This window comes from Lagenorhynchus albirostris, chromosome 2, assembly GCF_949774975.1.
Source record: "Lagenorhynchus albirostris chromosome 2, mLagAlb1.1, whole genome shotgun sequence".
Taxonomy (NCBI): domain Eukaryota; kingdom Metazoa; phylum Chordata; class Mammalia; order Artiodactyla; family Delphinidae; genus Lagenorhynchus; species Lagenorhynchus albirostris.
In genome coordinates this window covers 107748161-107775667 of record NC_083096.1, presented here as the reverse complement: position 1 = coordinate 107775667, position 27507 = coordinate 107748161, and the positions used below count along the sequence as shown (strand labels likewise).

Here is a 27507-nt window from a genome sequence, read left to right as displayed (position 1 = left end):
TGGCTTTTGTTTCCTGGGAAGCCATCACAGTTCCAGAGAGAAAATGGCTTCTCTTCTTTGCTAACACCAAGTGAAGCTGCAGAGTCCTCTGAATTCTAAAGCCCAAGGCCAACCCAATGTGCAGAAACCCTACCACTCACCTTCTTTGGAATGTGGACAACTACCTGATTCCTATTAGGTCTTTGTGGGTTCTTTTAGAAGCCTGACCTTACTCTTATCACTTCAGTATCCCCAGAGCTGCCTCAAATTATTCGTAAGGCCATGGCTAAGCTAAATCTCTTTTCTCTTTTTGATAGGGCTGGAATAGAGACTTTATCTCCTAAAGGATTCAGGGGCCTTTGCATGTCATGTGGAATTAGGTGATTTGAAGATAAGATACTGTGGTCACTATAGGAAGTTGTTCTGGTCTTTGCTCCGAGCAAGGGGGGGGAGGGGGTTCTAATTTTAATTCTTTTAATGTTCATTTAATATTTACTAGCAGCTTCTGCCTACTAAGCCCTGGGGATACAATGATGAGCATGAGACATGTATATGTCTTTAAAGAATAGAGCTTATACTTTAGTGGGAGAGAAGTAGACCTTAATCGAACAATTACACGAAGGTGTGTGCTAAGTGCTGTGAAAACAAGGAATAGAGAACTAAAAGAACACATTGTGAAGGGCCTGGTCAGAGAAGGGGTCCCTTAAGAAGTAACTTCTCTAAGTCATTAACTCAGGACATCCGTGGCTTAAATGACTGCCTGCTCTATTTGGCCCTTGCAGGTGAGCTTGGCCTTCTAAGTGGACTGCTCGGCACTGTGGCAAATTGCAGCTAGTTTGAATAAGAACTAGCCCTCCTGTAAGACTCTTCTCATGCAGTGGGAGTCTATGAGTGGTATAAGAAATACATATATATTTGGTCTTTGCCCTCAGTTTCTGGCACAGAGCTCCTAAAACCCTTGGAATTTCCTGGCACGAGCATCTTTTATTACTCATGATGAGCCCCTTTCAGCCCTACCTGGCTTTATGCTAATGGGGTGACTCTGGATGGGCCCCTAGGGAGCTTCAGGATGAGGACTGGTTGCCAGAGGGACCAGCCAGGTGACTAGAGGGTTAGAACTTTCAGTCTACCCCCTGACTTCTGAGGACGGGGGAAGGGCTAGAGATTTTCAGTCTCCAACGGCCTGTGATTTAATCAATGATGCCTATGTAATGAAACTTCCAGAAACACCCCTAAATGACAGAGTGTGGGAGCTTCCAGGTGAGTGAACATATCGAGGTTCTGGGAGGGTGGCGTACTCAGACGGCGCATGAAAGCTCCACACCCACCACTCACCCTCCCCACACACACCACCAAATACCTTTCCCTGTGCATCTCTTCCGTTTGACTGGTGCAGAGTTGTATCCTTTACAATAAACCTGTAAACCTAAAGTGTTTTCCTGAGTTCTGTGAGTCATTCTAGTGAATTACCAACCTTGAGGAGGGGGTTGTGGGAGCCCCTGAATTTGTAATTAAGTTGAACAAAAGTGTGGGTAATCTGAGTAACTGGGACTTGAGACTGGCATCTAAAGTGGGGGCAGTCTTGTGGGACTGAGCACTTAGACCTGTGGAATCTTGCACTAACTTAAGTATCAGGATAGGATTGCATCGCAGGACACCCAGGTGGTGTCAGAGAAGGTAATGTCGGAAAAAGAGACAACTCACTATGTTTATCCTAAATGGAGACCAGACATTTTTCTGCTCCAGCAGAGGAGCAAATGAAAACCAATGTTTTTGACCACCAGCAGCCATTAACCAACTTGCAAACATGAAGCACTGATTTAACACTGAGGTGAAAGTGGACTTTTTACCTGAAACACCGATGACACAAGAGCTGGTTTTTTTTGAAACTGACCTATTTCTCTCTTAATTCTCTTGCTCAATCCTTTACTTCCCACACCTTCTTCCAGCAAAAATAGGAGCTGGAAGAGATAAGCAGTCTTGGCTGACCGTGATGTTTTCAAAGTCCTCTCTGGGTTGGGCAGACAGGCATGGCTGCAGTTCATTGGCACTGTGAGCCAGAGGTTGCAGGTGCTGTTTTTTTCTTTCTTTTTTAAATCCCTAGTTGATAGTGTGAATGGTCCATTTTCAGTCCATCGTTGCAAGGTGGATTTGGAGAAGAACTTTCTGCTCGCGTTATTATCTTCTCACAGTGAGAAGACTACTGCCAGTTTTGTGTTTTGTGTTTTGGTCACATATTTCTACTTGGACCCCTGTGCCTTTTAAAAAAATTCTTTCTGACTTTGTAGTAGGACTTAAGCGTGAGGGAGTGTCAGTGACCTTGTAACACTTGCTGTTTTGTTTCCTTGGAACCAAGATGGTGTAAATAAGACTCACTTCATGGGTTGTTTTTCTTTGTTTTGTTTTTTTGTTTTTTTTTTTTGCGGTACGTGGGCCTCTCACTGTTGTGGCTTCTCCCGTTGCGGAGCACAGGGTCCGGACGCGCAGGCTCAGTGGCCATGGCTCACGGGCCCAGCCGCTCCGCGGCATGTGGGATCCTCCCGGACCGGGGCACGAACCCGTGTCCCCTGCATTGGCAGGCGGACTCGCAATCGCTGCGCCACCAGGGAGGCCCCCATGGGTTGTTTTGTTTCAGTTTAGGATAATGCTCCAAGGCCAAAAACATCCTCTTCTAAAATTACTGGCAAAAAAAAAAAAAAAAAAAGGTTTTCTCTAATGAGTTCCCCATTACATTTATGTGCACCTTTAATGATTTCAGAATGCTTCCACAGTATTTCTTTTACCACTACTGTCAGCTTAGGGCCAGTATGATTGGCCACGTTTTGAAGTCGAGGACATGGCGGTCTGGACTTGGGCGAGTGGTTTGCTTTAGCCCATGCAGATGGCGGTGGAGACGGGCCTGGGAATCGTTCCAGTGCATATTTTCCACACCGGGAGCAGAGAAAACCAGCCCCTACCTCTTACCCTCACTTGTGGGGGGAGTGGAGAGTTAGGGGAACAAAAGATATGAAGGTAAATAAAAAGTGGGCAGTTTGCAGTTACCTAAAGCAGCTCCAGGACATCCACAGAGCAACATCTCAGCAGGAGGAGCGATCATGGCTCTATGCTTCCAGAATTGACTGCCCTAGCAATGACTGCTGCTGACCAGGAAGCAGAATAAAACTTCTGTAAAAATGCCTGATCTCTGGGAGCATAGACACCAGTAACATGTAGATGAAAACAGAGCCAGAGGCTTTAAAAATTCCTTCCTCTCACAGCAGTAGTCCAAACTGTATCAGAATCCATGACACGGGCAGCACGAGCTGAAGTTAAAGGCAGCCATATCCAACTTGTGAGGTTGTGTGCGTGCCCAGGGTGAGCCATGTGGCCATGTGGTTCTTCCAATTCCAGCTGTCCTCAAGTGAGTGATCACAGAATATGTCCAGTCCGCCCAGCCTTTTGCGGTCAGACACTAGCATTCCTGGGAAGGAAATAGCAAGAGCTAATAAAACCACAAGAGAAGCTGGATAGCACTCGTTTCCGTCGTGTTCCAGTGCCAGCTGCTGCCCCCCACCACCTCCCTGAGACATTGTCCTTATGATAACAACCAAATCAGGAGGTGATGTGTTTTAGAAAGAGCTCTGTGGCTGCAACATGGAAATGGGACGAAGGAAGGGAAGAGAGGAGAATATTTCAGCTGTCTTCCCCAAAGATGAGGCAGCCTCCACCCAAGGCAGTGGTAGCAGGGATGCAAAAGAAGGGAGTAGTTTAAGAAAAGAACCAAGTGATTTCAGAAAATAGAGGAAAAGAAGGTTTGGGGTTAGGTGCCTGAGCTCTTGATGTTGCTGTCAACCTTCAACATCATTCAGCTCTCAGTGTTAATGTTGCTTCCAATACTCAGGCGCTCAGGAAGAGCAGGTTTGGTGTGGGTGTGAGAAGAAATGGCAGGTTCAGTTTGGGACATGCTGAGTTTGTTTTCTACACATCTCAGTGTATAGCTGGGAAGATAGCGGGGAGATGATTCTGCAGTTTAGGATTAGGGAGCTGGGCTTGTCATATAATTTTGGGGAATCATCTACAGGGAGGTGGTGGATAATTCCTTTATCTTATTTTTTCTTTTTCGTTAAATTTATTAAATTTATTTATTTTTGGCTGCGTTGGGTCTTCGTTGCCGCGCATGGACTTACTCTAGTTGCAGGGAGCGGGGCCTACTCTTTGTTGGGGTGCACAGGATTCTCATTGCAGTGCTTCTCTTGTTGCAGAGCACGGGCTCTAGGTGTGAGGGCTTCAATAATTGTGGCTTGCGAGCTCTAGAGCGCAGGCTCAGTAGTTGTGGCGCACGGACTTAGTTGCTCCGAGGCATGTGGGATCTTCCCGGACCAGGGCTTGAACCCATGTCCCCTGCATTGCCAGTCAGATTCTTAACCACTGCGCCACCAGGGAATCCCTGGATAATTCTTAAGAATAGAGGATGTCATCCCAGGAGAGCATGTGCATGAGCAGAGAAGCTACTGGTCAGTGACTGAATCCTGGCGAACCCCGCTGCCTGAGAGATGGTAGTATTAGGACCCTTCCAAGGTTCCCTCTTACCTTTTTCCCTTCAATTAAAATCAATGCTTTCCTCATATGCTTGACCTGATGACCTTCTTTTCTTGCTATGACCCACTTTTACTCTTTTTGGCAAGCCCAATTTATTAGTTTCCAATTGCAGATCATTCAGTGTGCTCTCTTTCTAAGGAAACATGCAGCAGCCATCTTCGGGTTAATGCTTTTCCTGGTGCTGTCACCTTCTTCTTTCAAAGCCCTTCTTGATTCTCACCACTCCATAGGAGTTTCTTCAGATTGGGTCTCCCTTAGCTCCAGCAGCAATTAATCAACTCGCAGGATAGTGGAATGCAGAAAGTGGAGGGTCCAGCTATCATTTGTCTGTCTCTCGAACATGACAAGTGAGGGAAGTCAGGTCAGATGATGTGAGATGACTTGCCCAACACTATACTGTCAATTAGATGTAAAGTAGAGGGTAGAAATCGGGTCTCCTGACACCTAGTCAGGGTTCTTTGTGTTAGGGTGTGATGCCTCATAGTCGTCTTCTGTGTGCCATGGTGATGGTTACTTTCCTTCATTTAAACATCCTGTTTCATTACTACATTCCCTCATCCTTCTTCAGTATAGCCCTATAGAGAGGCAGAGCAGCTATTGCTATTAAATTGTCTCTCATTTGATATGGATCACTACCTTTATTCACTCGTGCCTTGAATGGACATTTCTACCACACATAATCCAGAGACCAAGGAAGTAACAAGGCAGTCCTACAAAAATACGTGTTATTGTGAAAGCCTCAGGGATTGATTGATTGACTAGTGTAAGTGCCTGATAAGTATGTCTGCTATGACTAAGGTAAAGGATTATGCTGGCTCTTCTCTAACCACTTACACACACACACACACACACACACACACACACACACACACACAATCTCTCTGCCTTACCACCAACTCTGCCTCACCCCGACTCGCACCCTGTAAGGCTGTCCTAGATGCTTTCTGCTGAATTGACCTCTAAATAAAAGATTAACAAGAGGATCAAATACTTTGCAAATTCATCTCAAGTTATTATCGATTGCTGTAAACATGTGGGTGCTTCAGTGGTTATTTTAGGAGAAAAAAAAGATCTCATGTGTGTGTTTACCTAGCTAGTCACTAGAAGATATTTGAATGTGTTAGCTTCATATATGGCTGTTTATCTAGTATAAAAGAGACCCACACCTTTTCTAGGCAAATTAGTGAGAACATATCTCCCTCACCCAAATCCTTCCAATTAAAGGTAAAAAAAATTGATAGTGAAATATGTAGTATTTATTATAATAACCTATGAATTATGGACAAAGCAAATTTGACACAGTAAAATAATATTTGTATGTGTTGGTGTGTTTTCTAGTACATGGGGGCCCGCTGTATATTTATTTTGTGTAATCCATTTGTGTTCATTTTAAAGCAGTCAGAACAGTCTTCCTGTTTTACATGATAGATTTTTTTTGTGTGGTAAAATATATGTAATATAAAATTTACGATTTTAACCATTTTGAAGTGTACAGTTCCGTGGCATGAAGCGCGTTCACATTGTTGTGCATCTGTGATTATAGATTTTAAAACATGGCCTTGGGTGATACCGGCTATGTCTGACTTGTCTGCAGCATGAATCTTGATTGGGAAGACAGGCATTGCATCAAAAAGTAGAGGGTACTTGCACAGGTTAACTTTTTAAAAATGTTGCATCACCTTGTATTGTTTTGGTTTCACGATACTTGGTCTTCCCTATGTGTCATATATTAAATAATTGAGGTAAATTACGTTTATATTTGTATTGCACAACACTTTCTAGTAACTGGAGTCATGTGATACATTGCAAAACATGGCATGGAAATCTCTAGCTTGGGTGGAAAACCAAACCCCCTAATATCCAGTCTGGTTTCTCTTTACAGGATAATTTAAAGCCAACCTTTAAAGAATTCACTTTAAATAAACCTCCTACTCAGTTAATAAATTGTCATTTTTGAGCATTTACTTTGTACCTCCTGCTGTGCTAAACATTAGATTTATAGTTATCTCATTTAATTCTTGAAACAACTCCATTATTATCTCTATTTTACAGATGAGAAAATTGATACTGAGTTTACCTAAGATCAAGCAGATGGTAAATGACACAGTCAGAACTTGATCTTAACCATCCTGCTATACTCCCTTCCTCCTAAGAGTGTCAGGTAAGAACTAAGCCTAACAAAGTAACTAACAGATTGAAGACATGCGATACTTCTTTATTAAGTCATTCAGAAAGAAGGTCCTATTTAGGTGGTGTGGCGTAAATTTAGTTTAACCACATTTTAATAGGAAGGCCAGGAAGAAAACCCATGGAAAAGATCATTTAAATACAGATTAAACTTGGGTTATTCCTCTTGTCGTTACAGGGGTGGGTGAATGTTTCTCTGTAAGAGGTTGCGCCAGTAGGATGCACTCCCGTTCACGCTGATCTTCATTACTTAATAGAGGCAAGCAGGATGGAGGGAGCAGTTGTTGATTCTGTTTCCCTAGATGGAATACTGAGTAATGAACAGGGAAACTATATAGATCTGATTTTTAGATTGTGCCTTTCAGTTTCTCTAAAAGATATTGTCGGTGTTTTTTTAAGCGATGTCACATTCTATGTAAAACTCCTTTTAGCATAGCTTATTGGAGAGGTGGTGTAGCAGATGGTGTGAATTCTTCTCCTTTGTGAGCTTGAGCCTGAGCAAGCTTCTTAGTTCCTCCCATCCTCACCCTTCCCACCGTTGAGTTGAGGTCATAATATGTACGTCACTAAGTGCACAGTAAAATGGTAGCTTTCCCCTTTCCACCTCCCACCACCTTTCTCCATTCAACAGACAATTACTGAGAACTTCTTGTGTGTTAGCTCCTGTCTTGCACACTGAACTCTTCTAAGAGCTCATAGTGAGAGGCAGGGAGGCATCTGACCAACTATTTGTGCTGCAGTTTAATAGAAACGGTAGAGCACTCACCATTCCCTCGATGCCAAAGAAGCACCAGGTATGGAACAACTTACTTGTTGAGTAAGGGGGTTGAGTGAGTAGCAGTGTTTATTTTAAACATCTTTTGTGTTTAACGGTCATTCAGTACTTGGTGAACATTAAACTTTTGTGTTTTGTGGTTAGAAATGAGCTTGATGTAAACACTAGTCTGATTTGCAATGCATGGCAATTTGATTTTTGTCGTTGGGTTAGCAATGTGGTAGAGCAGATACAGCATTCCTTATAGTGATCACGATCAGAAGTTACTGGTTTTATGAGACTGAAACCATCCCTGTACCTGAAATATTGTTAGCTTGATAATAGCATACAGGGTTGTAGAACTACGACACTTAGGGAGCAGCATCTCATATGTGGCAGGCCCTGGGTGACAAAGTCCTTACCTTCCCAGAGCCTGTGGTCTTGGGGGAAGGTGGACTGGGCAAGAAATGGGCACAGAACAGCATGGTACACAGTATCCTTGTGGGGTGGTATCTTGACGCTTCCGCCGGTCCCAGCTTTATTCTGTTGCATTATACTGTTAATTTGTACAAAAGAAGAATTTTGAAATCATAATTTGATATGATATTAAGGTCATTTGAGACTGCTGTGGCATTTATGCGTTGGTCCGTCACTGATTCACGTTGACTCACTGTCATTATAATGTAGCCGGTCAGGCTGGGTTTGGCAGCACTTCTGCATTCAGACCTGTGAGATGTCATGTTTGGTGAGTAAGCTGGCAACTATGAAATTTTCTCCTTTCTTTCTGAAGGGTGAAGGCTTAGCCTCTGCCTCTGAATCTCAGCAGGTGGCAACGCCTGAGGCTCTGTCCCCACTGCTTCGCTTATCACCCTTCCAGGCCCACCATGTCTGTACAGCAGATGTGTGCACAGGTCTTCCAGAGAGCCAGGCCTGCTCCTCCATACCCTTGGTTCCTAACTGGGTGGGGAAACCTGATCTGGTATTATTGGTTCACTCAATAATTGCTTACTCAATATTCACGATAAGCGCAGGGGCAGGACTGAGACATGGGAGCCCCTAGGTGGGCTATTAACTTGTCACTCTGGGCAGGCTAACGATTTGATGTCACTTCAGACTGCTATTCTTTAAATATTTGTTCACAACATTTTTTGTGTGTTTTTTTTTTTTTTTTTTTGCAGTACGCGGGCCTCTCACTGCTGTGGCCTCTCCCGTTGCGGAGCACAGGCTCCGGACGCGCAGGCTCAGCGGCCATGGCTCACGGGCCCAGCCGCTCCGCGGCACGTGGGATCCTCCCGGACCGGGGCACGAACCCGTGTCCCCTGCATCGGCAGGCGGACTCTGAACCACTGCGCCACCAGGGAAACCCCACAACATTTTGAAGAGAAGCCAGGAGCTGTATGAGAGGGAGGAGGGTAGCCAAAGAGCCCCTCTAATTCCCCCTTCTGCCAGTTCCCAGGATCTCGACTGACCAGAAGTCTCTTTGTCTTTCCTTCCAACCACATTCTGAACAATCCCTGAGAAAAGTCTGGTAGATACTATTTTAGTTTAATTTGGCTAACTTTCCAAAGATGTTTCAACACCCCATTGATGAATTGGTACAGGGAAGCTGCCGTAATATCGAGGTGCTTAACCTAGCCTCGGAAAGAGATGCTGGGATAGATCCTGAGAATATAGGTAAATAAGATTCTGCCCCAGTCCTCAAGGAACTTGAGGCAGTAGCTTATTACATGTCATAAAACAGTGTGAGAGAACTATTGATAAAGTATTCCAGGAAAGCAGATGGAAGAGCAGTGAACGCAGCCTGTGGAGGTCAGCTTATGGCGGTGATTCATGGCGTGATCCTAGGGTGGGACCGATGGTGAAGTGAAATGTCCCTCTCTTAAGTAAATCTGGTATTCAGAGTTTGAACCTTTCAAATTGATGAAAATAGGATACTTTAATTTTACGCAACCTAAAGCCTTAATCTTATGGAATTGCACAAGGCAGGTTGAATAAGTGTGACATTGCAGGGATTCTTGCCATATTGATCTGCAAAGATTCTTGACTTCTTGCTAAATCTTAAAAGGAATCTAGGGCTTCCCTGGTGGCGCAGTGGTTGAGAGTCCGCCTGCCGATGCAGGGTACAGGGGTTCGTGCCCCGGTCCAGGAAGATCCCACGTGCCACGGAGTGGCTGGGCCCCTGAGCCATGACTGCTGAGCCCGCGCGTCTGGAGCCTGTGCTCCGCAACGGGAGAGGCCACAACAGTGAGAGGCCCGCGTACCGCAAAAATAAAAATAAAAACAAAAAAGGAATCTATCACTGAAAGACAAATTCTCCCAAATGGAAAGCCTTTCTCAGATTCTAAAATTTTATAGTAGGGCTTTGCTTTTACTACAAAGGAGTTTGTTTTGTCAGTCTCCACTCTCTCCACTGACCAGAAGGAAATAAGAGCACCCAGACTTCTCAGTTTTCAAAGTAAAAGCCTTTTGGCCTTTTGTTTTTCTATCAGAAAGCTGATTATCCCCTATTGTTCCTTAATCCACAGTCACTTGGGAGCATTCCCTTCTGTGTCCCTCACTGGGAACCTTCTGAAAGGAGCTCTTGTTTGAGAAAGGGAGCTCTCAGTGCTAGGCTTGTCATCTCCAAATCTTCCAGGATATATTTTTTTAGGTTATTTTGGAATTGAATTTTTCAGTGAAAATACACATCTTGTGTCTTGCCCCTGGGGAGAGTAAATGTTTTTCAGAGGGTAGGTAAAGCCGGTTTTATAACACCCATCCAGCATAGCTAGCTGGGGAGCCCACTGATGCTTCCTCAGCAGCTGGGTCTGTCACAAGTACTGTTGACAGTCCAAGTCCTGTTTTGATCTTGCCTAATATGGACTGTTTATTTCTATTCTTAGAAGCGTTGCCATTTAGTACTTTCACATTTCATTCTTGCAACTTATACTTTGGTTCGCTGCTGGGGAGGAAGAAAGGTGATAATGTTTGCTGTTGTTTCCAAAATTTGTTTGAGTGATTTTAAGCTGGATAAAGAAACTGAGCTACATTTTGTTTTTTTACTTGGCAGCAATGACTGCACTCTGAGATGACAAGTTGTCATTATGAGAGAGCTTTCATTAAGTTCTGCATTTATATCTTCTCAGCAAAATATTACTCTGGTTTAGGTAAATGTGAAACAGAAAGGAGGAATGAAACTCATTGTTAAAACATGTTGGGAAGCATTCAACCCAATTCAAAGAAATGCACAATAAAGCAACAAGATCCTTTTCATGTGTGGAATTAGCAAAGACTTTTATTTTTAATGATGATTCCCACATCTGGTGAGAGTCCTACTCATATTGTTTATAGGAGAGAAAATTAGTATAATCCTCTTGGGAAGTAATTTGATGTTATATATCAGAAGCCTTAAACTGTTCATGCTCTTTGATCTATTACTCTTACTTTTGGAGGTCTATGCAAAGGAAATCATATGAACAGAGTTAGAGATGTTTACAGCATTATTAGTAATAAAGAGGGAAAACATAAGGTTCAGTAGGGAAATGATTTTGTAACCTATGACATAGCCATGGATGAACTATTATGATGAACAAAAATGATGTTTCAAGAAACTACAACAACATCGAGAAAGCCTATGAGAAATGATGAGGCAAAAAGAGATCTCAATATCATAACACTGAATTTTATAATGGCATAGTTGTGTAAAACTAGCAGGCCAGCAAAAACAAAAACAAAACTGGAAGGGGAAAACGATCCTAAACGTTAAGTTGTTTCTTCCCCATGTTTCCCTATTTTCTGTAAGAAGCATAGATATTTTCAATGAGTTTTTCTATCTTTTATTTATAAAATGAGTGGTGCCTCATAATGCTTACCTCTTTCTTCATTAAAAATTTAAAGTTCATATTTTATGCCTTGTAAATTGCCATGGTGATGGGATTAAATGTGTAGCTTGTGACAGTGATTTTGTTTCTCTCCCTGGGTTTTAGTTGACACCTTTTGTAAGAGGTCAGAAAGTGATCTCTTTAACAGCAGTGGCTTTTTAAAAAAGTTATCTTTTATATGTTTCATAAAGTTATTATAGATGTTTGAAACTTTAGAACCACATAAGTGGATAAATTGTCTTGCAGTCCTATGATGCATAAAATATAACAATATGTTTATGATTTCTCTTTAGGAATTTTTCAAATAGAAACTAATTGCAGAGTTTCCGGTTGACCAGGCATTCATAGGGTAAGATTAATATTCTGAATTGTGAACACATGGTAAAGATAATTACTGTTACACTGGTAGCTTGGGGCAAATAAGTACTGAATACTTAGTGTGTAAAAAGAGATTACTATTCTTACAGGTGTTTTGAGTAAAGTCCTTTTGATGTTTTTAAACCAATTAAACAGAAAATTAAATCTGTATACATTTTGGTAAAATGTCATCTTCCTATCCTTTGTTAGTTTTGTATGTAGGAAAGGATACGTGTATGTGTTTGATATTTGTCATTTTTTTAACATTAAAGATCTAAGGAATATAATAAATGTCTATGAGAGACTTAGACTCCATGACTCCATGTCTATATTTTTCTGATCTTTGTTTAAGGTAGCATTTTTAAAAATTAATTAATTAATTAATTTGGCTGCATTGGGTCTTCATTGCTGCACATGGGCTTCCTCTAGTTGCGGCGGGCGGGGGTTACTCTTCGTTGCGGTGCACGCTTCTCATTGCAGTGGCGTCCCTTGTTGCGGAGCATGGGCTCTGGGCTCGTGGGCTTCAGTAGTTGTGGCATGCAGGCTCAGTGGTTGTGGTGCACGGGCTTATTTGCTCCGTGGCATGTGGGATCTTCCCAGACCAGGGCTTGAACCCATGTCCCCTGCAGTGGCAGGCGGATTCTTAACCACTGCGCCGCCAGGGAAGTCCCTAGGGTAGCATTTTTAATGTATAGAATTGGTTTGCCATGTTTCGGTAATGAAAACATGGCCATGCTTTCCTAGAGTAGGTAAGTCAGAAATAAACAAGCTCTATATCCTGTTGCTTCCTGCAAACATCATTCATCTTTTACAGTTGTGGAAGTTTAATCTTGAATTAGCTCTGTGGCAGAGCTTTTGACTTTGACATGATGAATGATTAATTTGTACACTGTATTAAATTGCATGGCTCTCCAGTGTTGTGAATATGACATATGTCTTAAAGCTGTGTCACCCAGCTCTAAACATATAGTCCAGGTAAAGCAGTGGTGAGGACAGTAGATCTATCCCCTGCCGTATTCTGAACACCATTCTTTTTACAGATGAAGGTAGATACTTGGACTTCTCGAGTCTATCCGCATTTCCCTGCTGATTCATTGAGTTGACTGTGAATTCTTAAAAGCTAGTAACAGATCAGCTACTTTTCTCCTTATGACTCTTCAGTGGCTTTTCCACCACTCCTATACTACTTACTATCCAAATTCTTTATCTTGACTGCAGGCCCTCTGTTACTGTACTTTCCCCAGGCTTCTGACATTCCAGCCAGGTGTCCTCCCTTCTGATCTGCACACATCCTAAGCTTCTTGCTCCTTCTCCCTGGAATGATCTTCCCCAGTATCGTCATCTGGTAGGCTCCATTTAGATCTGTGTTCTAATGGTAGTCCCTCTAAAGAGGCCTTTCCTCACTCCCCAGTCTGAAGTAGCTATGTATTCTTCATAACATTTCTGATTTTATCATGTGTGTGGATTTGATTTTCTCTCTTTCCTTACTACACAGTAAGGTCCCTGAGAGCAGGGATCTTGTGTCTTGCACATCTATATTTCCCTAACACTTAGAACTCTGCCTGGCACATAGTAAACATTCTAAATATTTGTTGCATGAACAGACTAAATCCTGACCTTTGTTTGACAAGTACTGCTTTACCATTCTCAGTAATGTTTCACCCATTCTCTTTGGATATTTTGTTTGTGTAGAACCGAATGCACTGCTTACTTTTGGCCATCATCCCACTCATTTTGGCACTGAAATGACAGTATAAGATGGTGCTGCTAACTCTCAACTATGCATGTCTTCTCTCCACAATAGGATTGTAAATCCCATGAAAGCAGAAACAAGGCCTCATATTTCCTTGGTATGCCTTTGTAGTCCTAACCTCCATAATTGAATGTATATAAATGTTAACTTTAGAGAAAGGGTTAAGACTAGTGGCTTAATCATATGTTTAAGTATTTCTAGAATACACTGGTTTGTGTGTCCCAGAGCTAAAAAAAAAAAAATCTCATTTTGATTTATAGTTTTAAAAAATTATAACACAGAAATGTTCTGGACTATTTTTGCAACTTCATGTTCCAAAACCCTGTTTTATTTGGCCTATTATTACTTAGGCTAGGTGACCAGAAGCAATGCTCTCAGCCTCCCAGTTCTTTTCAAATTAGGCAAGGTGTCCTTGAGCCCATGTTCTACAACCCTGTGACCCTAGAGAAGCTGCTTGAACATCTTTGAAATTTAGTTTCCTTATCTGTGAAGAGTTAGACTCTGATCTCTGCGGTTTCTTCTTGGGTTAAATAGTCCGTATGATTCTGCTCCTGTGAAAGGTAGGTCACCTATGGAAGAATCACTGTAGAAGCAAATGGGCTGATGATCAGTGCTATCAGCTAGTCATTTGAAAGGAGAGCATGTGTGATTCCCCAGGGACTGCACAGGGACTGGGTTTGGCTCGACTTTATGGCTTGTGACTCTGGGGTGATGGGAGGGGGTCAGGAAAACGGTTTTATAAACAATGAAGATGGCGGAGAAGGGTTTGAGATTGCTGTCTGTTTACACATTCTAGGAATTATGTAGCCACTGGTGGCTTATGCTCTAGTGTTAATATTACAGTAATGGGACTGCAGCTGCCCTTCATTTTAAATGTATTCTAGATAATTTGGTAGCTTACTTAAAGCGTCAAAGAATTGAGAGGTCTTTTTCTAAAAACACAATTACCATCTAAATTAAATGCGCGATGTATTTCATAACCATCAGAAACAAGGAATAGTGAAACAATGTTCCTTAAAGTTCAACAACTCCGATTTAATTAGGATTTCTAGAGCTGTTCACATGCTCTTAATTGTCGTATTCAGTAACTTTCTCCTGGGACTTCAGATGATATGGGTAATTTTTCTAATATTTAGCATATTATTTGATTGTTTCACAGATCCATTTCCACTCTACGGCTTTGTGTTAGAAGCTGCAGAATGATAGTTACATCACTATTCTCCTTTGGTTTCTCTGTTTTGACTATGATGTCAAACCCTTTGACTTCTGTGCTCCAGAAACACTGTGCTGCTTTTTCACCTCACTGACCCTGCTATTCTATCCCCCTTTACTGTTCCTTGTCTGATAGTCCTTCCTCATCTGATATGTTGTAAAGGGGAGAGAGATTCTATTCTTCACTCACTAAATGCTTTCAAAGAATTAATTCATTTCTGTGGCACCATCTGCTACTTAAATGCTCTCAACTTCCTATGGTGGATTAAAGATGGCTGCAAATACTTTGTGATTTTTCCCATCAAGAGATGGAGTCTATTTCCCTTCCTTTTGAATCTGGGCTGGATCTGTTTCCTTTTCTCCCCATCAAAAGGAAGAAATGGTGTGGAGTAATTTCTAAGGCTGGACCTTGAGGAGATTTGTAGCTTCTGCTTTTGTGTGCTTGTAACGTTCCTACTTAGAACTTAGTCACCTTGCTCCGAGGCAGCCTAAACAGCCATGTGGAGGAGTGGCAAAGCCCCTGGTCATTAGCTCAAGCTGAGCTCCAGACCAGCAGCCAGCCAAAATGCCAGCCCTGTGACTGAGGCATTTTGGACCTTCCAGCCATCACAGCGTTCCAGCCAACACCATGTGAAACAGAACTGCCTCATCATCCCACAGATTCATCAGAAATGATGAATGGTTATTTCAGCTGCTAAGTTTGGGGATGGTTTGTTACATAGCAGTAAGGAACCAAAACAAAAATTGGTACCTAGAAGGAAGGTGTTGCCACAAGAAAACATCTGGCATTGGCTTTGAGACCAGGTAGCAGTGAACCTGAAGGGGAAGTAAGAAGATTATTGGACTTCCCTGGTGGCGCAATGGTTAAGAATCCACCTGCCAATGCAGGGAACACGGGTTCGAGCCCTGGTCTGGGATGATCCCACATGCCGTGGAGCAATAAGCCCGTGCGCCACAACTACTGAGCCTGTGCTCTAGAGCCCGTGAGCCACAACTACTGAGCCCACGTGCCACAACTACTGAAGCCCGTGTGCCTAGAGCCTGTGCTCCAAAATAAGAGAAGCCACTGCAAAGAGACGCCTGTGCACTGCAATGAAGAGTAGCCCCCACTCACCGCAACTAGAGAAAGGCTGCACGCAGCAATAAAGACCCAACGCAGCCATAAATAAATAAATAAAAGTTTTAAAAAAAGAAGATTCTTAATGGTGGCTCGAAGAGCAGTGAGGAAATTGCTATTGGAGGATATAAAACGGTACCTTTGTTACGTATTGACAAAAAAATTAACAAGATTGACACAGTAACATGGAAGATAAAAAATGAACCTAACTGATTTGTGGATCTAGCTTAGATTTCCCTGCAGAATATTGGAAGTACCAGTTGACTTTTTTAAACCACTTATGACCAAAGTATTGTAAGAGAGAGATTAATTATAGAAGAAATGGTTCAGATTTTAAGTAGACTTTAGAGGACATATTTCCAATCCAGAATTTTCTGGGGTCGTGAATAAAACTGTTTCTTTCAAAGTAAGAAATGGCCTCAGGTTGAAAGATCAGATCCAGAGTAGCACTAGTGCAGTAAAACTTGGTCTTAAGGTGCAAATAAAAGCCAGGGCACAGGTATAGGACCCTGTATTAAGACTTCAAAAAGATTTAAGGCAGTGCGTCTTCTCAGCTAGATAGAAAGGCTTCTAAGAATCTTAAGGGTGTTGTCCCATAGCATCCTGGACATGATTTAGAGGACAAGATCCTAGACTTCAAGTCTGAACTCGATGCCGTAGCAGAATGAAACTTCTGGGGGACTTGGCAGAGGGTGAGGCTTTCATGTGGGAGGAATGTAAATCATTTGTGGGCAGAGAGTAGACTGCAGTGGATTAAGCACGGCTGCACATTCTTTGCCACTTTTCCCACTGAGAGGAGGCATTTGCCTCCTTGAATCTGGGCTGGTACCTGACTCCTCTGACCAACAGAATATAGTGGACATGACACCGTGTAGCTTTGAGAACTATCCCATAAAAGAACTGCAGGTTTTACCTCTTTGCTTGGAATGCACTATTTTAGAACCCAACCACCAAGCTATGCGAGGACACTCAAACAGCCACAAGAAGTCTCACACAAAGTACCAGCCAGCAGTCAGCACCAACTACCAACCTGATGAATGAGGACATTTTGCACCTTCCAGCCATCTTTGTGCCAGCCAACACCAGGAAATAAAAGAACCACCCACAGAATCACAAGAAATAAAACTATTTTAAGCTATTAAGGTTTGGAATATGCAGAATAGTTAGCCAAATCCTTCCCATCTATATGCTTCCAAGTTCTAGCCTCTCTGTGGAAAGGCTTAATCACCTTAGATACACCCTGCCTAACATGTGAACGTAATATTCTTCGGCCTTCTGCATTTTTGTACGTTCAGTTATTTATTGTACAAATACTTACTGTACACTATGTGCTATAAACTGTGGAAGATCCTATAATACCACAGGATCATAATCGGAATCCTTTGACCCCGTTTCTCCATGGACCTCTCTTAGGACATTTGATGTTGCTAAGTGGCATTGAATTTTCATTTACAGTGACTATTTCATTCACTGCCTTCTTTTCAAATATATTACAAAAGTTTTCCATATTATTTCTGGCCCACGTGATTGAAATAGCCTTTCAAGCCCCTTGTTTCTAATCCTTCTCCTCAAATCCATCCTGCAAATCTCTCTAGCTCAGTGACTCAGTATTCCCCCACCTTACACCTGAATCTCTGAAGGTTCCTGTAGTTGATGGTTGCTGTTACTTTGTAGTTTGTGGGGAGCACTCTAGACATCTGAAACTTCAGGAAGACTTAAAAGGTAGGCATTTTCCCCACATATTTCATTGCCAGTCTATCTTGTGAGCTTTCTCCTCCTGGGAGATTTGGAAAAAAAAAAAAAATTGCTGGCCTCACCTAGACCAACTAAAGTGTTCTTTAAGAGTGGCCCTGGGTTTAAGTTTCTTATAAAAGTACCCCAGGTGATTCTAATGTGAAGCCAAAGTTGAGAACCACTGTCTTAGATTTGTGATTCTCAAAAAGTGGTCTCTGCACCAGCAACATCAACTAGGAATTTGTTAGAAATACACATTCTTGCGGCCTAATGCAGACCTAATGAATCAGAAACTCCGAGGGTGGGACCTATCACATTGTGATTTCATAAGCTCTCCAGTGATTTATGAACATTGATGTTAGAGAAACACTTTACTAGATGAATCCTAGTTCCCTTTTAGATCTCAAAACTAGTGTCTGGCTAGTGATCATTTAAGTGCTTGAAAAATGCTAAGTAATTGTCATCAGTTCTCTGAAGAGTGGTTCAGGGGGTTATTTATAATAGTATAAAGCAAAGGAGCAAATTAATCCTGGATACTGACGCATCATTTCTCAGAGAGAGAACTCAAAGAGCTCGGTGCTTTGTGACCACCTAGAAGGGTGGGATGGGGAGGGTGGGAGGGAGATGCAAGAGGGAGGAGATACGGAGATATATGTATATGTATAGCTGATTTATTTTGTTATAAAGCAGAAACTAAGACACCATTGTAAAGCAATTATACTCCAAAAAGATGTTAAACAAAAAAAAGAAAGACAAAAAAAATTGCAGTTAGATATATGTTAGAACCAAGAAACATCTTTTTTTTCAATAAATTTATTTATTTTTATTTATTTAATTTTGGCTGCATTGGGTCTTTTGTTGCTGCGTGCGGGCTTTCTCTAGTTGCGGCGAGCAGGGGCTACTCTTTGTTGTGGTGCACGGGCTTCTCATTGCAGTGGCTTCTCTTGTTGCAGAGCACGGGCTCTAGGCACACGGGCGTCAGTAGTTGTGGCACGCGGGCTCAGTAGTTGTGGCTCGTGGGCTCTAGAGCACACGCTCAGTAGTTGTGGTGCACGGGCTTAGTTGCTCTGCGTCATGTGGGATCTTCCCGCTCGAACCTGTGTCCTCTGCATTGGCAGGTGGATTCTTAACCACTACGCCACCAGGGAAGCCCAGACCCAAGAAACATCTTGATGAGAGAAGTAGGACTAAGCATTTTGAAAGGATGTAAGGCGATTTTAAAATCAATTTTCAGTGAGAGTAGTATAGAGAAACCCCATTCTGTATTGTTTGGCTGTGTCCCTGCCTGGGGCCAGAGACAGAGAGCTTTGAAGTAGCATCCAGTTCTCATCATACAATGACTCTAAATACCATCTGATCATCATTTGTTTATTTTTTCACTGGTTGTTTTGGAAATGCTTTCAAAGTAAAACAAGGACTAGTGGGAAGTAAAGACTGGCTAACTTGAATGTTGTTGTTCCAGTCTTAGAGACTTTGGGGTGAGATTGTCAGATGAATTCATGTGCTTTGAAAAGCTTTTATGATTTTTTTAACGAGGTTTAAAAGCTAAAGGAATGGGATTAGGACCATAAAATCCTTTACTTTTAACATTGTTTCTTTGAACTGATTTAGTGCATTTGTATATTAGAAATAGAGATCTGATTTGGATTGGATCCTCATTGTTTGCAAAAATATGGTCTGGAAAAAATTTCCTGGACACACAAACAGTATTAAATTTTGTAACGACAAAGGGCGGCTATGCTCTAACTCTCCAGTTAAGCACTTCAATTAGAAAAATTAACATCATTTAACATATAGGAATGCTTGAGACTTTTCATACATCATTAAATCCAGATGCTATATATTTATATAAAGTCTTAAATTGTTCAGTGGAAAATGTTCAGTAGAAAAAGTCTAGCTGAGAAAGCAGATTATATAGTATGTAAATGGAGACATTGTGGAAAGCTATATCCTTTGTATCCTTGTCTTTCAAAGATTAAAATGGAACCCAGTTATAATGCAGATGTTGGGGTAAGTTGATGTCTTAGTCCCTTCAGGCTGCTATAGCAAACTACCACAGACTGGATAACTTAAACAACAAACATTTATTTCTCACAGTTTCTGGAGGCTGGGAAGTCTAAGATCATGGCACCAGCAGATTGTGTCTGATGAGAACTCACTTCCTAGTTCATAGATGGCCACGTTCTTGCTGTTTCCTCACATAGTGGAAGGGGCAGGAGAGCTCTCTGGGGTCCCCTTTATAAGGGCACTAATCCCATTCACGAGGGCTCCACCCTCATGACCTAAGCACCTCCCAAGGCCCCACCTCCTCATACTATGACATTGAGGGATTAGGATCTCAAAATATGTATTTTTCAGGGACACAAACATTCAGTCCGTTGCAGTTAGGGAAGGGAGTTAAATATTCAACTTTTTTTTAGCTTTTGAAAAAACTCAGACTGGCTTAATTGGATTAAATGGTCTGGACAGTGTGGTCTGGTGTGGACAAGCCCTAAGATTTTAGCCTGAGGACCTGGGTTCTAGTTGTTACTATTTCTTGCCAGTTTCGTCACCTTGGATGAGATAACTCCTTTGGGCCTGCCTTATTTTCCATGTTAATAAAGTGTGAAGAAAAATATTTATCTTAATGGTTTGTTGTAGGTACGAAACAAATTAATGTAAATGAAAGTGCTTTGAAAGTAGGAAAACAGATATTAGATTATTAATAACAGATTTTTATTTGTTCTCTGATTGACGAGGAAGTCATCAAAGGAAATCTGAATTAGATGATTAGAGGAAAAGTTTATAATTCTTAAAAAGATGAACAGGAAAAATTCTTTACAAATAATTCTCAGTTAGAATAAATATGGCAGGGCTTCCCTGGTGGTGCAGTGGTTAAGAATCCACCTGCCAATGCAGGGGACACGGGTTCAAACCCTGGTCCAGGAAGATCCCACATGCCGTGGAGCAACTAAGCCCATGCGCCACAACTACTGAGCCAGTGCTCTAGAGCCCATGAGCCACAACTATTGAGCCTGCGTACCACAACTACTGAAGCCCGCACGCCTAGAGCCCGTGCTCCCCAACAGGAGAAGCCCCTGCAATGCAATGAAGAGTAGGCCCTGCTTGCCTCAACCAGAGAAAAGCCCACACACAGCAACGAACACCCAACGCAGCCAAATAAAAAATAATAATAATTAAATAAATAAAATAAGAAAAAGAATAAATATGGCGAACTTGTCGTCAGTTGTGGTTTGCCAACAGGTTAGTTATAGTAGTTTCTCATTCTGATTATTTTAAAATATTACTGTAGTTGGAGGTTTGTGACTCTTCTTTCTTTTTGTGCTTAAAGTAGAAAATATATTTGCAACATCTAAAGGAAACTGTATTGTGCAGGAAGTATCATGACAGCTGGGTAGCATTCTGGAGTTATGCAATAAATTCTTTCCTGGCACATTACAGATGCAATGCAGTAGAAGAATATGTAAAATGTTTCAAAGATCAAATGTCTTTACTGTGCTTAACTACACATAAATGCAGTTGTGTATCGTATGTTGTCAGTCTTTTAAAAATGAATTGTGAATAAGAAACTCATATTCCAGTGGTGCTAAGTATGAATTAATACATGCTGAGTTGTCACACACTAACTGTGCTTTCTGGCCTGCAAAATAATTTGATCTTCAGTAGTAATTATAAAGAAGGCTTTACACATGGATTGGTAAAACCAAAGTAAATTTCAGACATGCTAACTCTTTGATCTTTGAAAATGACAAGGTTGCAAGAGTATTGCTAAAAATACCTTAAATACAATTTGGGGTCAGTACTCTGAGCCGGATTTTGAGTACTTAATAAACCAAAAAAGGATTGTATCTTCCAGGCAAATATATAAACCTTCTCAACAAGTTTTCAGAGGATACATAGGCACTAAAAAATGCAATTTTCACACCCAACTAAAAAAAATTTTGTGTGTTTTAGAATGTTCTCACATTTCAAACTAATCAGTATATATGTAATTTAAGCTATTGCAAATGATTGAAGTAGATGCTAAAACTGACTTATATTACCCTATAAGGTGAGAAACAAAAACCAATAGGTTTTAATATAAAGGGTAGCTACATTTAATAATGTCATAATTTCAGAGAATTTCAGTCATATTTCTGAGCTGTGTCTTAAAAAGTTATTGACTTGTAACTATATTTCATGAATCAGTAGGCTAAATTTTAAGAGTACTGAGTCTCATTTGGATAGATGTATCATAAAGTGCAGAAATTATATGGTTTGACAGGCCATCTGATGAATGCAAATAAGACCAACTGTGTATGAGGATTGAATGAGCGAAATTAGCATATGCAGACTGCTTGGAAGAAGCTAAGTGTTCATCTAAGTGTTGTAGATACAGCATTTTAAAATATGTTAACATCTAAATTTCTGTAGAAACTTCTCTGTAAGTTAAGGAAGTTCAGAGGCTGAGTGCAATCTGGTATGTGGATGGGGTCTTATATAAATAGCTTTGCCAGAATGTCTCCCAGTGTGAAAAGTAAAGTGGTCTATGAAAATCCACTTGCCATGTAATGTCTTATGATGGAGAGGGTCTCTAACGACAGTATCTCCAAGTTTGTTTGTTTGTATGACCACAGCTATTTCAAGATATCTATACTTTCTCACAGAATGAAGACAATCACAGAGATGGTGTGTCTAAGAAATTTCAAAAGGTGTAGGCCTCCTGACTGAAGCACAGTCAACTTATTGGATTCATTTTTTTTCATTATAGTAAGTATAAATATTTAAAGTATATTGTTTTGGCCAATGTTGACTTGTGCTCTTTGTTGAATAAATATTTGCTGTCTGTCAAATACCCTCATTGTTAGAGCTGTTTGTGTTTACATTCTTCTACAATTTCAGTTGTGTGTCTCAAATGAATATAACTCCCAGCATCTTTGAGGGGACAAATAAAGCCATAGACTTTGAGCTGGCAGAGCCCTTAGAGATGATCTCATTCACTTTCTTTATCCATTACAAGAAATTCCTTTGCAACATCCTTGACGGATGGTCATCTTATTCAGGTCAGCCCAGGTAGGAGAAGGGCCTGAACTATTTCACAGAACTATTTCTATGGTTGTTCTACTACAGATTAAATCAGAATGTCACTTTCTAAAATGTGCACCCACCTAGTTCTGCCTCTGGAACAAATCCACTTATTCTTTAATCCAAGAGGTAGTCCTGCAAAAATGTAAAGATAAATTCTCAGGTTCCCCTAGTCATCTTTTATCTCAGCTGAGTATCATCAGTTACCTGTGTTCCTCCATAGGAAATGGTTCGTAGACAAGTAGCTCCTGATTATTTTGTTGCCCAATTAGTTTTTCACCTATGACTGAACGTTGGGTTCCAGGTGTGATCTTACCAGGCAGACACAGAAGGATTGTTGCCCCTTTATCTGGGTTCATGATTTAATATGGCCACAGATTATAGTCATATTATGGCTATATTTAGCATAAAGATAGCATATAGCTATATTTTGCATAATAGCTATGACACAATTAGCTTAATGCGTGCATTCATGTCAACTAAAATCCTTAGGTATTTTTCACATGTTCATCCAGCAGTGATTTCTGCCCTCCTTTCCTCCCATCATGTGGATGCTATTTTGGGGTCTAAGCCCAGACTTTCTGTCGCATATAATCCTCTTGTTTTTGGTTTTTGTCTTGTCTTGACACACAGTTATGATTAACTGCAGTGGATTGAAGCAGAAGGGGAGGAGTTGAGAGTTAGAAATAGACCCACTAAACTAGAGTAAGGGAGGGAAACTCTGGAAAATTATTTAATCAAGCCATAGGTCCTAAGAGAAAGTTGAATCCATATAATATGATGATGGCCAGAGAGGATGCAGGTGGAAAGTGGTGCTCCAGGTTAGTAGTTAAAATCAAGGATCCTGGGATGCCTTAGCAAGGGGGAGAGCATGAAGGTATAGGGTTCAGGGTCAGATGGTCAGGAATATGTTAGGGCTGACCAGCAAAAGAAAAGACAGTTATTCATAGGTATCAGAGCCTCTGTAATGGGATTCTAGGGTTCGAGGCAGGGTACCATTCCCTTGAAGGAAGACTAATGAGAGCAAAACAGTTTCTCTTGGGGGTGCTACCAGTACTAGGGTATCTAGAAAGAGAAACTCAGACCCAGGAAAGATAAGACTTAAGACTCAAAAAAGTGTAAGAGAAGTCCGTGGATGAAGGTTGCAGCTGAACCACCAGCAAAGATGCTACTGTGATTTTTTTTTAACCAGAATTGTTATAAATCCAAGTATTTCCTTTTATCTGTCTTACTCTGTGCCGTCTTATAGGTGGTCTGGATTTTACTAGTTAACAATTTTTTAAACGATTTCGGTAAGGCTGAATACTACATAAATCATTTCTGTAAAGAGCATTGTCTGAATACTTTCAATATGAAAATGCAAAATCCACCTTGTTTTTCTGAAGGCAAAAATAATAATAGCATGTGCCCTCAATCATTTATACTATTAGTACTTTGCCATCAAAACATTAAACATGAGAGAGAGTCCCTTCCACAGTGTTGTAACTGGGGCTTCCTTCCCCATCCACTTTTTAAGCCATTACCATTTTGTGCCAGCTTTTAAATAGTCTAAGTTGGATGCAAACGTAAGTTACAAAGCAAGAGCTTGGGGGGAAAGGAGATAAGGTATTAAATCACAGTTTGTTCTGAACATAGAATTGGTACATCCCTCTAATCCTAAGGGATAATTTTATAAAGCAGTGCTTGCTCGGAGGAAGTTCCTTGTCATGGTTGAAACACAACTCTTAGGTTGTACCCGACGCTCCAGACTGGGGAGTGGAATGTGAAAGAGAGCTTATTCAGACCATTTGGAAGGTACAACATGTGGCTGTTAGAAATTAGTAGCATAAGAACAAGTTTTCCTAATGTTGATTGAAGAAAATTCGGCTTCTGGTTTTTAGTAGCTTAGCATGAAGTGAAGATGCAGGAGGAAACTAGATAGTTGCTTCACGTCCTGCACCAAATAAATACCTTTACAGATCCAATCTGGCTGTCACCAAATGGTCTCTCATCTAAGGGACTTTACAGTGCTCAGTTGGCATAGCCTAAGGTTTCAAATGAAACCAGGAAACTTTGATACCTTTTGATCATCAGTCCTGCTTCCCAGGTTTTGCCCCTGAGTTAAATCCTACTTGGTTATGTACAAGCCTTAGAGTTTAAGCTTATTTGGGGTACTTGCTTCAGTGGTTTTTCTTTTATTTTCCTCCTCCAGTTTCTGTCCTCCTACAAGGGAAAGTCATGATTACACTAACAGAGCTAAAATGTTTAGCAGACGCCCAGTCGTCTTATCACATCCTAAAACCGTGGTGGGACGTCTTTTGGTATTACATCACCCTGATCATGCTGCTGGTGGCCGTGCTGGCTGGAGCCCTCCAGCTCACACAGAGCAGGGTTCTGTGCTGTCTTCCGTGTAAGGTGGAATTCGACAATCACTGCGCCGTGCCTTGGGACATCCTGAAAGCCAGCGTGAACACGTCTTCCGATCCCGGGACGCCGCTTCCGCTCCCCCTCAGAATCCAGAACGACCTCCACCGACAGCAGTACTCCTACATCGACGCCGTCTGTTATGAGAAGCAGCTCCACTGGTTCGCAAAGTTCTTTCCCTACCTGGTGCTCTTGCACACGCTCATCTTCGCAGCCTGCAGCAACTTTTGGCTGCACTACCCCAGTACCAGTTCCAGGCTCGAGCATTTTGTGGCCATCCTTCACAAGTGCTTCGATTCTCCGTGGACCACCCGTGCCCTGTCAGAGACGGTGGCTGAGCAGTCAGTGAGGCCCCTGACACTCTCCAAGTCCAAGGTTTTGCTTTCTTCCTCAGGGTGCCCAGCTGATGTTGATTCCAGCAAGCAGTCATTGCCCTACCCGCAGCCTGGCTTAGAGTCAGCTGGCATAGAAAGCCCAACTTCTAGCGTCCTGGACAAGAAGGAGGGCGAACAGGCCAAAGCCATCTTTGAAAAAGTGAAAAGGTTCCGCATGCATGTGGAACAGAAGGATATCATTTATAGAGTGTATCTGAAGCAGATAATAGTCAAAGTCATTTTGTTTGTCCTCATCATAACTTACGTTCCGTATTTTTTAACCTACATTACTCTTGAAATTGACTGTTCAGTGGATGTGCAGGCTTTTACTGGATATAAGCGCTACCAGTGTGTCTACTCCTTGGCAGAAATATTTAAGGTCCTGGCTTCATTTTATGTCATCTTGGTTATACTTTATGGTCTTACCTCCTCCTACAGCTTGTGGTGGATGCTGCGGAGTTCTCTGAAGCAATATTCTTTTGAGGCGCTGAGAGAAAAAAGCAACTACAGTGACATCCCGGATGTCAAGAATGACTTCGCCTTCATTCTGCATCTGGCTGATCAGTATGATCCCCTTTACTCCAAACGCTTCTCCATATTCCTGTCGGAGGTCAGTGAGAACAAACTGAAACAGATCAACCTCAACAACGAATGGACGGTCGAGAAACTGAAAAGCAAGCTTGTGAAAAATTCCCAGGACAAGATAGAACTGCATCTTTTCATGCTAAACGGTCTTCCAGACAATGTCTTTGAGCTGACAGAAATTGAAGTGCTAAGCCTGGAGCTGATCCCTGAGGTCAAGCTGCCTTCTGCGGTCTCGCAGCTGGTCAACCTCAAGGAGCTCCACGTGTACCATTCGTCTCTGGTGGTCGACCATCCTGCCCTGGCCTTTCTAGAGGAGAATTTAAAAATCCTCCGCCTGAAATTTACTGAAATGGGGAAAATTCCACGCTGGGTATTTCATCTGAAGAATCTCAAGGAGCTTTACCTGTCAGGCTGTGTTCTACCTGAGCAGGTGAGTACCATGCAGTTGGAGGGCTTTCAGGACTTGAAAAACCTGAGGACCCTCTACTTGAAGAGCAGCATCTCCCGGATCCCACAAGTCATTACAGACCTCCTGCCTTCGCTGCAGAAGTTGTCCCTCGATAACGAGGGGAGCAAGCTGGTTGTATTGAACAACTTGAAAAAGATGGTCAATCTGAAAAGCCTGGAGCTGATCAGCTGCGACCTGGAACGCATTCCGCACTCCATTTTCAGTCTGAACAATTTGCATGAGTTAAACCTCAAAGAAAATAACCTTAAAACTGTGGAAGAGATCATTAGCTTTCAGCATCTCCAGAATCTTTCCTGCTTAAAGTTGTGGCACAATAACATAGCTTATATTCCGGCCCAGATTGGGGCATTATCTAATCTAGAGCAACTCTCTTTGGACCATAATAACATTGAGAATCTGCCCCTGCAGCTTTTCCTATGCACCAAACTGCATTATTTGGATCTAAGCTATAACCACCTGACCTTCATTCCAGAAGAAATCCAGTATCTGAGTAATTTGCAGTACTTTGCTGTGACCAACAACAATGTAAGTAAATCCATTCTGCCCTTTATTTGGCCAGTCATTTGAGCATCTGCTGTTGCAGTGTGTGATGTAGTTAAAGATAATGGACTTTAAGTCATACTAAGCATCCTGAGCTCGGCCTGACTACCACTTCTAGACATGCGACCATGGACCAATTATCAAAACACTGAGCATCAGTTTTTCATCTAATTTACAAGTTGTCATGGAGATTTTATGAAAAAATATATAAACATTTGGCACAGTTCATGGCACATAGTAGGTACTCAACAAGTGTTCTCTTTATCCTCTTTCTCTGTGTTTTACACAAACATTACAATTGAAGTGTTTTAAACTAATTAATTAGTTATGGCAGGGCTTGCTTTCATTTTGGAAAAGTCTTAAGTATTTAGAAAGTTTCATAAAACTTTTCAGCTTTCTAAATCTGTCATGGGAGAACTTTTTGTTAAAAATACTGTGATCATGAATTATTCATAAGTCTTTTTTGTGATACAGTAAGAAAGACTTGAAATGTCCATGCATGTGTAGAAAGACAATTCAAAATGAAAGGCCTGGTTCTATA

General features: G+C 41.6%; 1 protein-coding gene across 2 annotated transcripts in view; it reads left to right on the top strand.

The window, feature by feature from the left end:
• Positions 1-27507, top strand: part of LRRC8B (leucine rich repeat containing 8 VRAC subunit B) — a 73952-nt gene that overhangs the window by 27922 nt on the left and 18523 nt on the right. Inside the window, exons 1-4 of one of the 2 annotated variants that reach the window (XM_060139604.1) lie at positions 6641-6718; positions 11652-11707; positions 22178-22280; positions 24787-26951. In XM_060139604.1, the coding sequence (XP_059995587.1) occupies positions 24813-26951 (2139 nt within the window). In that variant the 5' untranslated portion in view covers positions 6641-6718; positions 11652-11707; positions 22178-22280; positions 24787-24812. Of the gene's footprint in view, positions 1-6640; positions 6719-11651; positions 11708-22177; positions 22281-24786; positions 26952-27507 lie in introns of those variants that run through there. The other variant, XM_060139605.1, reaches the window with a different exon arrangement.